Genomic DNA, 15,811 nt, shown 5'->3' with positions numbered 1-15,811 from the left:
GAGACAAATGTTTTCAAGCAACATGAAACTAAAATAAAGAGTAAACAATACAAATCCACATAACAATTTACCAAAGAAGACGTTGCTCCTGTCTCACAGACTGACTTAACACCAAGTGATGCATATCCATATGCTCTCCACAACGAATACAATTCAGAGTGTGTTGCTCCAATCAAAGGAGAAAAATGTGCACTCTGAGGGTATTTGTAGGGATGGAGTTGCTGTGTGAAATTTCCATACATTGTCAATCGATATTTAGCTGTTCCACAACAGCATTCTATAATCACATAATAATCAAAGATACAGAATTGGTAATGTATGACATTAGTGATGTCCTCGTACTAGGAATGCAATATGCTTCTGTGCAGCCAATAGACCCTCCTGAGCAATGACTGAAAATCAAGAATATGCTTAGAATCAAAACAATAGGCAGTACACATACTAAAGATACCGTCTGCCTGTCTTATAGATTGTCTTTGTCTGCCTGTCAATCTGTTGGTATCTGTCTGTCTGTTTGTCCGTCTGCCTCTCTGTCTGGCTATTTGTCTGTCTGTCTGTCTGTCTGTCTTTGTCTGTCTGTCTGTCTGTCTGTCTGTCTGTCTGTCTGTCTGTCTCTTTGTCTGTCTGTCTGTCTGTCTGTCTGTCTGTCCAATACATATATTTGAAACATGAATCTAGCAACATACAATACGTAACTAGAAATCCAATTATACAGAATCACCTAAAGACTAAAGAGATCAACTAATGAACAAGCTTAGAACTAAACTACATTTTATAACTACCACAGAACCCAAAGAGGGTTCCAATTACTACAACATTCATTATATGCATTGGAGTACTCTAGCATTGCATTGCTGCAGTTGAACTCTGAATCTTTTTCATCCATAAATTGGGCTGATTTGCACCATTTTGGCAAAAGATTGATATCCGAGAGAATGGAGGAGGTATTGCTCTCCTTCATCATTCCATCTACAGAAGTGTTCAATGACTAGAGGCTTAAAGATTATTTGGTTGTGAGTTGGTAACCATTCGTCTTGATACTTGATTTTTCTTTTCCTCTCTTCGCTTCGAAGCTAGACCATCTATTTTTAAGGGACGGGCAAGAGAGATGTCTAGATCAATGCTTTGTCTGTCTGTCTGTCTCTCTGTGTCTGTCTGTCTGTCTGTCTGTTCAAAGACATTAATTCATCTTCAGTTACCATATCCTAGAATTCTGCTATTCTATTCGCTTGACACAAACAAATGCCAAGCAAATCACCAAATAAATTTTGAATTTTGAAATTATAACACAATTCCATCCACATTGATAAATAGTTAATATACTAACCATTCATTACAGCCGTCATCTGATAAAAACTTTTGTCCTTCAGGCAGTGCACGACCTCTGTAGATACACACACCTGTAAAATAAGCATTAAACACATTACCATTGCTGAGACGTCCCATTCAATGCCAGCTTTGAAAAGTACCTTGAGGTGGACATGCGATTTCTGTACACGAGACAACACCTTCGATACAATTACTATTAATTAAAAGCTAGAGTTAGAACTGTTGTATTCGATTGTGTAGAGAAAACAACAGACCATGTGTTACATCCGTCATCCGCTGGAAACTCACTTCCAAGAGCATACTTACGTCCATTGTACGTGCAGCCTCCAACTGAAATAGTAACACAACATCAAACCACACCAATTAAGTGTGTGATTGATTTCAATTAACAGGTATTGTGTTGGCCATAGATTTACTCATTGATATCATAAAACCAGAAATTTGTGCGACCGTAATATTGTGCAAATTTGCCCCAAATGAGCACTTCAAAGACACTAGGCGGTTTAAATTTGTAGTATGATATCGAGACAACTCGAACATCTACTCAGAGTATGCTGGCAACAGTTTTATATTGAACAACCAATAAGCAGCATAACAACTACAACACAAAGAAAGCCTCTATGCACCAACGTTTGCTGCCTGTTTAACTTCATAGATTTGGGGAGAAAATGCCTTTACATTTGGTGTTGAACAATTGACATACCTACTGCTCCTAATGTTTTTGGAGTAATAATCTTTTAAATAACAAAAATAATAATTTTTTATTCTCAAAAATTGTCGTTTGTCCGGGCTTATGGTTTTTGCACGTGTGCATGAAACAGCTAGATGGAAGTATGTAGCCTCAAACTTCCAGACAAAAACAGCACCACAATGAGAAAGAACACAGGAAGGACACCACAATAAGTGGTGGACTGCTTCGTGAGAAGCTCACTCTAAACAGGCCGAATTGACTTCCGGTCTGTCTGTCGTATGTCATTATGTACCTATGTTTCTACCTACGTTTGTAAGTGTGTGTCACGCTCGGGAAGTTTGTTGAGCCAATCATCAGTCCTTTTGGAATGCAAAAAATTGGTGACATAACAATAGCATATCGGCGTGAATCACTCTCGGAAATTTGTTGAGCCAATCAGCTGTCCTTTGGGACTCCAACAATGGGTGACGTGACAATCCCACAACAAATTAATTTTAACGAAACGAAAGATGATAGCAATGGCTCAACGAAAGCATAATAATCGTGCCAACCTCAAGTGATTCAAGCAAGAACGCTACATGCAGAATTGAGTAACGTGGATAAAAAGTCCGCTCCTTGCAAGAGATGCAGCTGTCACGCATGTGCATGTACTGAATTCGAAGTGTAGTGTGGGACATTGATGATATTTAGTTGATTATCTTTAATCACATCGATGCATCCCTGGGTTTTCAAAAAATTATACATTCTAGCAACAAGCTAATAATTAATTAATAATAATGACAATAAATAGACAAAAATTAATAAAAAGTTACATTAATATTAACCATAAATACACACACACACACACACACACACACACACACACACACACACACACACACACACACACAGAACATACTTTCTGGACAGTCTCCAGTGGCCGACAAAAATTCTAACTTCAGATCAGCAAACGGAGGAATAAAGCCACCATTCTTGTCATAAAATGCACTCGCCTTGTTGCTGGTATTTTTATACCCCAATTCCACGATCAATCGACGTTCCTTTTCTGCAGCATTTGGAGATGTGTAGCTTACACCACTGTCCGTACCGCAGTCATAAGCAGGTAGGCTAGTGTGATAGTTTTTCAACCAGCCACCTGGTCTGCACAGTCTAAGACTGTTGATACCAACAATCCAGTCAGGACTTGGTGCAATCATAGAGATGACAGATACAAATGGATAGGTGCAGTTGATTGAGAATTCAGTCTCAACGCTGCCATCACCGGTTGATATTCCGCTGCCAGAGATGACAGAATGGATACCAGTTGCTGCACTCATTTCCTCGCGCTGTAAACACGAATAGACAACTTGATCAACAAAGAAGTTGAGGCACTGACAAACAAATACAAACAAACATCCAAACAAAAAACAAACAAACCAAAATAAACAAAGAACCAAACAAACAGACAAGCAGACAAACAAAAACAAACAGACAGACAAGCAGACAAACAAACAGACAAACAAGCAACAAACAGACAAACAAGCAACAAACAGACAAACAAGCAACAAACAGACAAACAGACAAACAAACAAACAAACTATTTTAACAGACAAACAAATAGACAGACAAACAAACAAACAAACAAACAAACAATTTTAACAGACAAACAAACAGAGAGACAAAAACAAACAAACAATTTTAAGACAGACAAATAAACAACAAACAAACAGACAGACAAACACCAAACAGACAACAAACAAATAAACAGACAAACAAACAACAAACAAACAAACAGACAAACAAACAGACAAACAAACAGACAAACAACAAACAACAAACAAACAGACAGACAGACAACTAGACAAACAAACCGACAAACAAACAACAAACAAACAACAAACAAAGAACAAACAGACAGACAAACGACAGACAAATAAACAAACAAACACAAATAAACCGACAAACAAACAACCAAGAAATAAACAAAGACAGACAAGCAAACATATGGACAACCATTTACACAAAAAGCTAATGAATACATGAAAAAACAACCAAACAAAAAGAAAACAACAAGCAGACTGAGAGACAAATGTTCTCAAGCAACATGAAACTAAAATAAAGAGTAAACAATACAAATCCACATAACAATTTACCAAAGTAGATGTTGCTCCTGTCTCACAGACTGACTTAACACCAAGTGATGCATATCCAAATGCTCTCCACAACGAATACAATTCAGAGTGTGTTGCTCCAATCAAAGGAGAAAAATGTGCACTCTGAGGGTATTTGTAGGGATGGAGTTGCTGTGTGAAATTTCCATACATTGTCAATCGATATTTAGCTGTTCCACAACAGCATTCTATAATCACATAATAATCAATGATACAGAATTGGTAAGTATGACATTAGTGATGTCCTCGTACTAGGAATGCAATATGCTTCTGTGCAGCCAATAGACCCTCCTGAGCAATGACTGAAAATCAAGAATATGCTTAGAATCAAAACAATAGGCAGCACACATACTAAAGATACCGCCTGCCTGTCTTATAGATTGTCTTTGTCTGCCTGTCAGTCTGTTGGTATCTGTCTGTCTGTTTGTCCATCTGCCTCTCTGTCTGGCTATTTGTCTGTCTGTCTGTCCAATAAATATATTTGAAACATGAATCTAGCAACATACAATACGTAAATAGAAATTCAATTATACAGAATCACCTAAAGACTAAAGAGATCAACTAATGAACAAGCTTAGAACTAAACTACATTTTATAACTACCACAGAACCCAAAGAGGGTTCCAATTACTACAACATTCATTATTGGAGATGAATGCAGCTTGTTTTTTGCATGGACTCTGCAACCCAAAGATGACATCTTGCATTGGAGTACTCTAGCATTGCATTGCTGCAGTTGAACTCTGAATCTTTTTCATCCATAAATTGGGCTGATTTGCACCATTTTGGCAAAAGATTGATATCCGAGAGAACGGAGGAGGTATTGCTCTCCTTCATCATTCCATCTACAGAAGTGTTCAATGACTAGAGGCTTAAAGATTATTTGGTTGTGAGTTGGTAACCATTCGTCTTGATACTTGATTTTTCTTTTCCTCTCTTCGCTTCGAAGCTAGACCATCTATTTTTAAGGGACGGGCAAGAGAGATGTCTAGATCAATGCTTTGTCTGTCTGTCTGTCTCTCTGTGTCTGTCTGTCTGTCTGTCTGTTCAAAGACATTAATTCATCTTCAGTTACCATATCCTAGAATTCTGCTATTCTATTCGCTTGACACAAACAAATGCCAAGCAAATCACCAAATAAATTTTGAATTTTGAAATTATAACACAATTCCATCCACATTGATAAATAGTTAATATACTAACCATTCATTACAGCCGTCATCTGATAAAAACTTTTGTCCTTCAGGCAGTGTACGACCTCTGTAGATACACACACCTGTAAAATAAGCATTACACACATTACCATTGCTGAGACGTCCCATTCAATGCCAGCTTTGAAAAGTACCTTGAGGTGGACATGCGATTTCTGTACACGAGACAACACCTTCGATACAATTACTATTAATTAAAAACTAGAGTTAGAACTGTTGTATTCGATTGTGTAGAGAAAACAACAGACCATGTGTTACATCCGTCATCCGCTGGAAACTCACTTCCGAGAGCATACTTACGTCCATTGTACGTGCAGCCTCCAACTGAAATAGTAACACAACATCAAACCACACCAATTAAGTGTGTGGTTGATTTCAATAAACAGGTATTGTGTTGGCCATAGATTTACTCATTGATATCATAAAACCAGAAATTTGTGCGACCGCAATATTGTGCAAATCTGCCCCAAATGAGCACTTCAAAGACACTAGGCGGTTTAAATTTGTAGTATGATATCGAGACAACTCGAACATCTACTCAGAGTATGTTGGCAACAGTTTTATATCGAACAACCAATAAGCAGCATAACAACTACAACACAAAGAAAGCCTCTATGCACCAACGTTTGCTGCCTGTTTAACTTCATAGATTTGGGGAGAAAATGCCTTTACATTTGGTGTTGAACAATTGACATACCTACTGCTCCTAATGTTTTGGAGTAATAATCTTTTAAATAACAGAAACAATAATTTTTTATTCTCAAAAATTGTCGTTTGTCCGGGCTTATGGTTTTTGCACGTGTGCATGAAACAGCTAGATGGAAGTATGTAGCCTCAAACTTCCAGACCAAAGAGCACCACAATGAGAAAGGACACAGGAAGGACACCACAATAAGTGGTGGACTGCTTCGTGAGAAGCTCACTCTAAACGGGCCGAATTGACTTCCGGTCTGTCTGTCGTATGTCGTTATGTACCTATGTCTCTACCTACGTTTGTAAGTGTGTGTCACGCTCGGGGAGTTTGTTGAGCCAACCATCAGTCTTTTTGGAATGCAAAAATTGGTGACATAACAATAGCATATCGGCGTGAATCACTCTCGGAAATTTGTTGAGCCAATCAGCTGTCCTTTGGGACTCCAACAATGGGTGACATGACAATCCCGCAACAAATTAATTTTAACAAAACGAAGATGATAGCAATGGTTCAACAAAAGCATGATAATCGTGCCAACCTCAATTGATTCAAGCAAGAACGCTACATGCAGAATTGAGAAATAACGTGGATAACAAGCCCGCTCCTTGCAAGAGATGCAGCTGTCACGCATGTGCATGTACTGAATTCGAAGTGTAGTGTGGGACATTGATGATATTTAGTTAATTATCTTTAATCACATCGACGCATCCCTGGGTTTTCAAAAAATTACACATTCTAGCAACAAGCTAATGGTTAATTAATAATAATGACAATAAATAGACAAAAATTGATAAAAAAGTTACATTAATATTAACAATAAATACACACACACACACACACACACACACACACACACACACACACACACACACACACACACACACACACACACACATGAACGAGGAGAGAGAGAGAGAGAGAGAGAGAGAGAGAGAGAGAGAGAGTGAGAGAGAGAGAGAGAGAGAGAGACACTCGTAGCTATGAAGCGACGGTGTAAACACACCTTCATGTACTAGTGACACAGTAGTACGTTGCATTGTGTATGTAGAGCAAGTCTATTCAAATATATTGTTGTTGTTATAAAAATTAATAAAATGTTTATGTTTTATATCAAAAAACTAATGCACACAAGAATGCTTACCTGGTATAGTAGGCTTCGTTGTGCCGACACCTATGACAGATTTATATATTGAGATAGAGCAAAGTATATTGCTAAATGTGACATTTTAATTCTCTGTAACAACATACCGGGACATTGGTCTGATGACACGCATTCATTTAAGTCATTCAAAAGCATGCCACTTTGACAGAAACATCCGGAAACACAAAGTGCAATACACAGTCCTGGAATTGGTTTGGCACAAGTTAGTGGACATGCAGAGCCACATTGTTTAAACACTTTGTTGGCTGGACAAGCAGGACTAGGTTGAGAAGGAGGGGCAAGAGTAGCATTTGTATCTTCTGTTAGAGAAAGACAAGAATATTACGTTTGGGAGTAATAAACTTAGCATATGTACACACACACACACACACACACACACACACACACACACACACACACACACACACACACACACACACACACAGAACATACTTTCTGGACAGTCTCCAGTGGCCGACAAAAATTCTAACTTCAGATCAGCAAACGGAGGAATAAAGCCACCATTCATGTCATAAAATGCACTCGCCTCGTCGCTGCTATTTCTATACTTCAATTCCATGATTAGTCGACGTTCCTTTTCTGCAGCATCTGGAGATGTGTAGCTTACACCACTGTCCGTACCGCAGTCATAAGCAGGTAGGCTAGTGTGATAGTTTTTCAACCAGCCACCTGGTCTGCACAGTCTAAGACTGTTGATACCAACAATCCAGTCAGGACTTGGTGCAATCATAGAGATGACAGATACAAATGGATAGGTGCAGTTGATTGAGAATTCAGTCTCAACACTGCCATCACCGGTTGATATTCCACTGCCAGAGATGACAGAATGGATACCAGCTGCTGCTGCTCTCATTTCGTCACGCTGTAAACACGAATAAACAACTTGATCAACAAGGAAGTTGAGAGACTAACAAACAAATAAATACAAACAAACATCCAAACAAAAACAAACCAACCAAAATAAACAAATAAACAAACAAACAGACAAGCAGACAAACAAACAGACAGACAGACAAACTACAAACAAACAGACAAACAAACAACAAAGAGACAAACAAACAAACAGCAAACAATTTTAACAGACAAACAAATAGACAGACAGACAAATAAACAACAACCAAACAGACAGACAGACAAACAAACACCAAACAGACAAACAAACAAATAAACAGACAAATAACCAAAAAACAAACAACAAACAATTTAACAGACAAACAACAGACAGACAAACAACAGACAGACAAACAACAAACAAACAGACAGACAAACAACTAGACAAACAGACTGACAAACAAACAACAAACAGACAGACAGACAGACAACAGACAAATAAACAAACAGACAGACAAACAACAAACAAGTCAACAGACAAACAACACACAAGTAAACAGACAAACAAACAACCAAGAAATAAACAAAGACAGACAAGCAAACATATGGACAACCATTTACACAAGAAGCTAATGAATACATGAAAAAACAACCAAACAAAAAGAAGACAACAAACAGGCTGAGAGACAAATGTTTTCAAGCAACATGAAACTAAAATAAAGAGTAAACAATACAAATCCACATAACAATTTACCAAAGTAGATGATGCTCCTGTCTCACAGACTGACTTAACACCAAGTGATGCAAATCCAAATGTTCTCCACAATGAATACAATTGAGAGTGTGTTGCTCCAATCAGAGGAGAAAAATGTGCACTCTGAGGGTATTTGTAGGGATGGAGTTGCTGTGTGAAATTTCCATACATTGTCAATCGATATTTAGCTGTTCCACAACAGCATTCTATAATCACATAATAATTAACGATACAGAGTTGGTAATGTGTGACATTAGTGATGTCCTCATACTAGGAATGCAATATGTTTCTGTGCAGCCAATAGACCCTCCTGAGCAATGACTGAAAATCAAGAATATGCTTAGAACCAAAACAATATGCAACAGTTACTAAAGATACCATCTGCCTGTCTTATAAAATTGTCTTTGTCTGCCTGTCAGTCTGTTGGTATCTGTCTGTCTGTTTGTCCGTCTGCCTCTCTGTCTGGCTATTTGTCTGTCTGTCTGTTTGTTTGTCTGTCTGTCTGTCTCTTTGCTTGTCCGTCTGTCTCTCTGTCTGTCTGTCTAATACATATATTTGAAACATGAATCTAGCAACATACAATACGTAACTACAAATCCAATTATACAGAATCACCTAAAGACTAAAGAGATCAACTACTGAACAAGCTTAGAATTAAAACTACATTTTATAACTACCACAGAACCCAAAGAGGGTTCCAATTACTACAACATTCATTATTGGAGATGAATGCAAGGTTCTTTTGCATGGACTCTGCAACCCAAAGATGACATCTTGAATTGGATTACTCTAGCATTGCATTGTTGTAGTTGAACTCTGAATCCTTTTCATCCATAAATTGTGCTGAGTTGCACCATTTTTGTCAAAGGATTGAGATCCGAGAGAACGGAAGTAATGCTCTCCTTCATCACTCCATCTACAGAAGTGTTTCAATGACTAAAGGCTTGAAGATTATTTGGTTGTGAGTTGGTAACCATTCGTCTTGATACTTGATTTTTCTTTTCCTCCCTTCGTTTCAAAGCCAGACTATCTCTTTTTGAAAATGAAGGAAATACCTCCAAGCTCCAGGGATGAGCAAGAGAGATGTCTAGGTCAATGCTCTGTCTGTCTGTCTGTCTATCTATATGTCTGTCTATCTGTCTGTCTGTCTGTTTGCTCAAAGACACTAGTTCATCTTCAGTTACCATATCCTAGAATTCTGCTATTCTATTCGCTTGACACAAACAAATGCCAAGCAAATCACCAAATAAATCTTAAATTTTGAAATTATGACACAATTCCATCCACATTAATGAACAGTTAATATACTAACCATTCATTACAGCCATCATCTGATACAAACTTTTGTCCTTCAGGCAGTGTACGACCTCTGTGGATACACACACCTGTAAAATAAGCATTACACACATTACCATTGCTGAGACGTCCCATTCAACGTCAGCTTTGAAAAGTACTTTGAGGTGGACACGCGATTTCTGTACACGAGACAACACCTTCGATACAATTACTATTAATTAAAAGCTAGAGTTAGAACTGTTGTATTCGATTGTGTAGAGAAAACAACAGACCATGTGTTACATCCGTCATCCGCTGGAAACTCACTTCCAAGAGCATACTTACGTCCATTGTACGTGCAGCCTCCAACTGAAATAGTAACACAACATCAAACCACACCAATTAAGTGTGTGGTTGATTTCAATAAACAGGATTGTGTTGGCCATAGATTTACTCATTGATATCATAAAACCAGAAATTCGTGCGACCATAGTATTGTGCAAATTTGCCCCAAATGAGCACTTCACAGACACTATGCGGTTTTAATTTGTATGATATCAAGACAACTCGAACATCTACTCAGAGTATGCTGGCGACAGTTTTATATTCTATAGATTTGGGGAGAAAACGCCTTTACATTAGGTGTTGAACAATTGACATACCCTACTGCTCCTAATGTTTTTTGAGTAAAGCCTGGTTCACAATACACCCCACGTCGCGTCAAAGGAGGCCGTTTCCGACGCGACGTGTTGGATTTGATTTTTTCTTATTCCAGCACGTCACATCGCGGCCTCATTTGACGCAACACGATGCGAGGTGTATTGTGAATCAGGCTTAATAATCTTTTTAATAACAGAAAAAATAATATTTTATTTTGGTCTCAAATATGTCGGTTGTCCGAGCTTTTGGCTTTTGCGCGTGCGCATGAAACAGCTATATGGAAGTATGTAGCCTCGAACTTCCAGACCAGAGAGCACGCAACTCTACTGTACCAAGAAAAATGAAAATGATTTCAGAAGTACTTATCAAAGAGCTATGCTAAACGATAGGATCGTTTTACCTAGTTCAATAATGAGAAGGGAAGATGAGCACTTTTGCATTACACAAACACTATACACAAACACTCATTTGTCACTGCCATAAGATCTCACAGACAAAGAAAATAGACTCGTACCCAGTCCTCTCTTCGTGCACACTTCAAGTGTTGATTCTGCGGCAGAATGCTAGCTACTCTAACCACTCGACTAGCAAGACTCCCGTTCGACCGGTTGTCAAAGTGATGGTCTAGCGACGCTGCTGTGTATGTCCTGTCACCGCAAGATTGAAGATAGAAAGACTGAAGCTGAAACTAAAACTACGACACGTACGTGCACCAAAGTCTCTATTCACAACTCTCACGAAAATTTCGCACGCGCATCATCAGCGTTAGTGCACTTAGCATAACCAATCACTGCTAAACCAATCAAAAATTTACAACCGACATTCCGATTGTAAGACGCCGATTGGCTTAAAAGACTATTTCCAAAATCATTTTAGTACTGTTCTGGTCCAGACTACTCGTAGAGTCATGCACTTTGTGTGCGCTCTGGTCTGGAAGCTCGAGGATAGGAAGTGTGCAGCTCAAGATGCCAACTAGAAATGTTCAGAGATTGAATCGGTTTGAAAGAATAAATAAACAAATAATTAAATTAAAATGACTAATATTGTACATCAAGACCTCAAGAAAGTACGATTCGTAAAAAATTCTAAATTATTTTTTGAGCCTTGAAAAACATTAGGAGCAGTAGGGTAGTCTGGGATCATAGCCCTGTACACGGATCTATGGCAAGGAAAAGATGAAACAAATATGCATGTGAGTGTCTGCACAGTGAGAATTCAATTCGTGCAGCCATGATATATGGTTACACGACTCGCACAATGTAAACATCATTGCATGAATTTCTGGTTTTACAATACATGCTTCCTTGTTTGTGTAAGTTATTAATTACTCTGTTAATTAAATCAAAGTCTAACAAAAATATTTCCTGATTATCAATTTCCTCATTTTAGTAACTATCAGTGTTCTGCCCAGGATTTCTGGAGTGGTGGTCGAGCTGCATGGAGGGGTGTGGTTTATTTCTGACAAGAAAGCGCCAAACAGAATGTATCGCACTGTTTATAGTCTATGATCTGAAAGGGCAGACTAAGAAAGCTGCAACTTCAGTCAAAAGTCAATGAACTATGTTGCCCAGTCTCATGTTTATGCTATGGCATGGTTAGATGTCCGTCATCCATTGGAGAAAGCAAGCCACTAGCTAAACTATATACCAGTGGTGGTCCATCGAAACATGTGGAGTGATGGTCGGTGTTTGTTGAGTGATGATTGGGCCCGACCACCTCCAACCACAGTGAGCAGAACACTGACCTATGAACACTTAGGATGGATCAAAAAGTCAAGCTTACTAAAGCATTGGACATAGCAAAAGCAGCTTTGTCTATTGCTCAGTCTTCACAACTATCAGAAAGTTGGAAGGTTTAGTAAAATTGTAAAATGCTAATTGCTAGACGTAACAGGAAATTAGGAAACATGGAAACGTGCATTGAACAACTGAAACTAATAGCAAGGAGAGCACATACCTGTTATACATGCAAATCAAAGTTGAAGCTGCTATAATGCCTTCACAGTCAGTACAACAAGCTATTGCACTGCAGGATATCGGTTTGTGTCAGATGCGTTTCTCACAGTTGGATGAAGCTAAGAAAAGTGCTCAATCTCTGAGACCAGAAGAGCATCAAGGTTTACAGATTGCATCCATAAAAATCTGCTTGGACTAGTTCAGATGCTAAAGTACTTTAGAATGTTAGATTAAAGTACAGACGTAGTCAATATTACTAACACAACACAGTCACTAGATTCATGAAGTGTATTTTACAGTAAGCGCTGATTGTCGTATGTCTTTATGATATGTCAGACCTCTCAACTCTCACAATTTTGTCACTGTGAGACACACGATTTATAAGCATGTCTCACAATTTCACAATTTGTGCCCAATTCTCACGATTGCCAGTCTTTTCTCCCGACAATTCTACCATGAGACACTCTGACAGTCGTTTTATGCAGACTCGTTAGCTCCGTCTTGAACTAGACCCTATATATGGCTCTGCTTGTTTGTATCTGGATATCTGGGGTATCTACCTGCAGTAAAAGTAACGTTTGGAAGTTCGAGGCAAAGCCTTAGTGCACACAACTGTAATGCAAGGCCAGCGCGTACTCTGTTAACCACGCCTACTCTGGATATATTTAAGGGCCGTGGTCTTTTTAAAAAGACAGTCTCACGATTTGGTGCGAAAAAGTTGAAAGGTCTGATATGTTTGTTTGCTTTTGTCTGATTATTGATATTAAAGATATTTTAAACTTTGTAGACCATCAAAAACACTTATGTTTATGTTGACAACACTGATTGCTACACCCAAAGTTTGCTGCTTGGGTATGCAACTAGGAATGCAATTATTAACGCACAATATTATTAACATTAATTAGAACTATTTAATAAATTTGACTAGTCAATAAACAATTTGCAATTACATTGCCAATATGTATGACAAAAAGATATGGCATCAGCAGTCTGATTAATACCCAATTATACAACAAATAAATTAATCAATTATAACAGTGTGTATAACGTCAGTTAATTAATTATAGCAGTAACTAATCATAACATTAATTAATTAATTAATTAATACATTAAATATCATTAAATAATTAATTAATTAAGTATATATGATATTGAATTACCCATCACTGTCAGGCCTGCAGAAGCCTCTGCTGCCTCTCCTGTCGAGCTCACAGCCCGACACGTTACAGTGATCCCGTTATCCTTGTACACCAATTCTTTGTACACAAGCATTTCTCCATTAGTCTTCCAACGTTTTGTGCTCGGAGAGCGACCATCCTTCAGCCACTCATACGAAACAGCATCAGAAGCAGAGCAACTGAAGACAGCTGACTCTCCGACAAAATATGTCTGTGACTGAGGACTCAGTGTAATGTTAGGCGTCTCTGTCAAAGAGAGAAAAATATACAAAAAGTTTGATTTGCTCTCTACAGTCTACACAAGCTGTTTGTAAGCTTACCATTCCGGCTTCAAGTCTCGCATGCATAGCCAGATCTTCACGCGCGGTAAAGTCTGGCTGGGACGCGGGGTACCGTCGGCCTACACACTGCGCATGCTCTCGGATTCCCGCTCTAATGGGCTAAATATTATAGGGTTGGGGTTAGGATTACCAGATGTGATAATTACCGTATAACCGGTTATTTCTGCTATCATAGTATTTCTGCAAATTCTGCTCCACAAATAAATTCGCGCCTATCCTCGGAGTCCCAAGCAGCCACTGTCCAGACACATGTGTGTACGTACACTGTACCAGTAACTGTCCTGATTGGAACGCAGAAATTTAATTCGCAGTAATTGAAACTATTGTCTAAATTCTTAAATCACAGTAAAAAATAACCGCTTAGACGGTAAATGTAACATCCGGGTTTTATCATGAAATCTAGAACCGCGAGCTACAGTGTAAAAGCAACAAGCGAGGCTGCTCGTAATGTTTTAATAATTAATAGGTGTAATATAGTGTGCTACCAGACCGCCTTTTCCCGTTGCAATTAGCCCTTTACATCATTATCAGCATGTAAATTGCACCGGAAGAAGGCGCTCTGGTACCACTCGGAGCCGTATGCAGCTCTCGGACAGCACCACTCTGTATCTGCTGCAGAGTGACACACGCTGGAACGAAAGAGGCGGGGAGAGTGCGTGTAGGAGTGGAAAACAATTAAGACCTGCCCTAGCCCCGCCCCTCGAAGTCGTCACACGCCGTGTCTGTTCAGCGCCAACGAGCGGCATCAAATTGTTGCAAAGTCGTGCTACATTGTCGTCCACTCAGTCTACACTGTGTACAACACTGCAAAACGCGTAGCACAACGCACGACCACGGATGCACGTTTAGACTAGTCGACTCAGTAGAGAGTGGGAACACACAAACAACACAAGGCAATTCCAAGTAAACACGTGGGAAGTCCAGACGAAATGTTGTACAACATGCAACACACAATGCAACATCGCCTAGATCGACCGTTCTAGAGCATCCAAGCATATGCATGCAAAAACTCTAATACAAATAGATCGATTAGTAAATCTGTGATTATGATTATCATGCCACACAATATGTAAGACTTAATTAGACGCAGAGATTGCTTACCTGCCCCTGCAAGCGTCAGTACAGACAATAGAAGGAATATTGTGGCAACCAAGCTGGAAGACATTCTGAGTATGTAACTGGCAGGGATTGGTAGGTAGTAGTCACAAGTAGGTATGGTGAGATCTCACTAAGCTCGTGCTAATTAGTAAAGCAGGTGGTAATTGATGTTCTTGGATGCTGCGCGGTGATTGGTCGAAGATAGCTGAAGGTGTGTGTGTGTGTGTGTGTGTGTGTGTGTGTGTGTGTGTGTGTGTGTGTGTGTGTGTGTGTGTGTGTGTGTACATGTGCCTGTGTGTGCATCATATCTTGACTAAATAATAAATTAATTACTAAATCGAATTACTCTTGGAGACTGCCTACACTCAAGATTCCAACTGGTGCTCAAACTTCCATTGAGCCAAAGTCATTCAGCCAAAATCAACTAATGATTTTAAGTCTTCAACATGTAATTTGATAAAATGGAACACGTGCACATGCACA

At 38.9% G+C, this 15,811-nt stretch overlaps 1 protein-coding gene across 1 annotated transcript in view; it reads right to left on the bottom strand.

The window, feature by feature from the left end:
- LOC134188563 (uncharacterized) overlaps nt 1-15,416 on the bottom strand; it is a 27,301-nt gene extending 11,885 nt beyond the window's left edge. Inside the window, exons 1-21 of the mRNA XM_062656728.1 lie at nt 15,332-15,416; nt 13,872-14,135; nt 10,390-10,465; nt 10,276-10,328; nt 10,134-10,206; nt 9,093-9,142; nt 8,822-9,027; nt 7,669-8,098; nt 7,323-7,535; nt 7,216-7,245; nt 5,629-5,704; nt 5,515-5,567; nt 5,373-5,445; nt 4,423-4,472; nt 4,153-4,358; nt 2,919-3,345; nt 1,584-1,659; nt 1,470-1,522; nt 1,328-1,400; nt 343-392; nt 72-277 (exon numbers count right to left, since the gene is read on the bottom strand). Of these exons, the coding sequence (XP_062512712.1) occupies nt 72-277; nt 343-392; nt 1,328-1,400; nt 1,470-1,522; nt 1,584-1,659; nt 2,919-3,345; nt 4,153-4,358; nt 4,423-4,472; nt 5,373-5,445; nt 5,515-5,567; nt 5,629-5,704; nt 7,216-7,245; nt 7,323-7,535; nt 7,669-8,098; nt 8,822-9,027; nt 9,093-9,142; nt 10,134-10,206; nt 10,276-10,328; nt 10,390-10,465; nt 13,872-14,135; nt 15,332-15,395 (2,802 nt within the window). The 5' untranslated portion in view covers nt 15,396-15,416. The remainder of the gene's footprint in view (nt 1-71; nt 278-342; nt 393-1,327; nt 1,401-1,469; nt 1,523-1,583; nt 1,660-2,918; nt 3,346-4,152; nt 4,359-4,422; nt 4,473-5,372; nt 5,446-5,514; nt 5,568-5,628; nt 5,705-7,215; nt 7,246-7,322; nt 7,536-7,668; nt 8,099-8,821; nt 9,028-9,092; nt 9,143-10,133; nt 10,207-10,275; nt 10,329-10,389; nt 10,466-13,871; nt 14,136-15,331) is intronic.
- Nucleotides 15,417-15,811: the final 395 nt, after the last annotated feature.

Source organism: Corticium candelabrum, chromosome 13 (assembly GCF_963422355.1).
Source record: "Corticium candelabrum chromosome 13, ooCorCand1.1, whole genome shotgun sequence".
In the NCBI taxonomy this organism is placed as follows: domain Eukaryota; kingdom Metazoa; phylum Porifera; class Homoscleromorpha; order Homosclerophorida; family Plakinidae; genus Corticium; species Corticium candelabrum.
The sequence above is the reverse complement of the archived record's forward strand: the minus strand, read 5'-3'. Positions and strand labels throughout refer to the sequence as shown.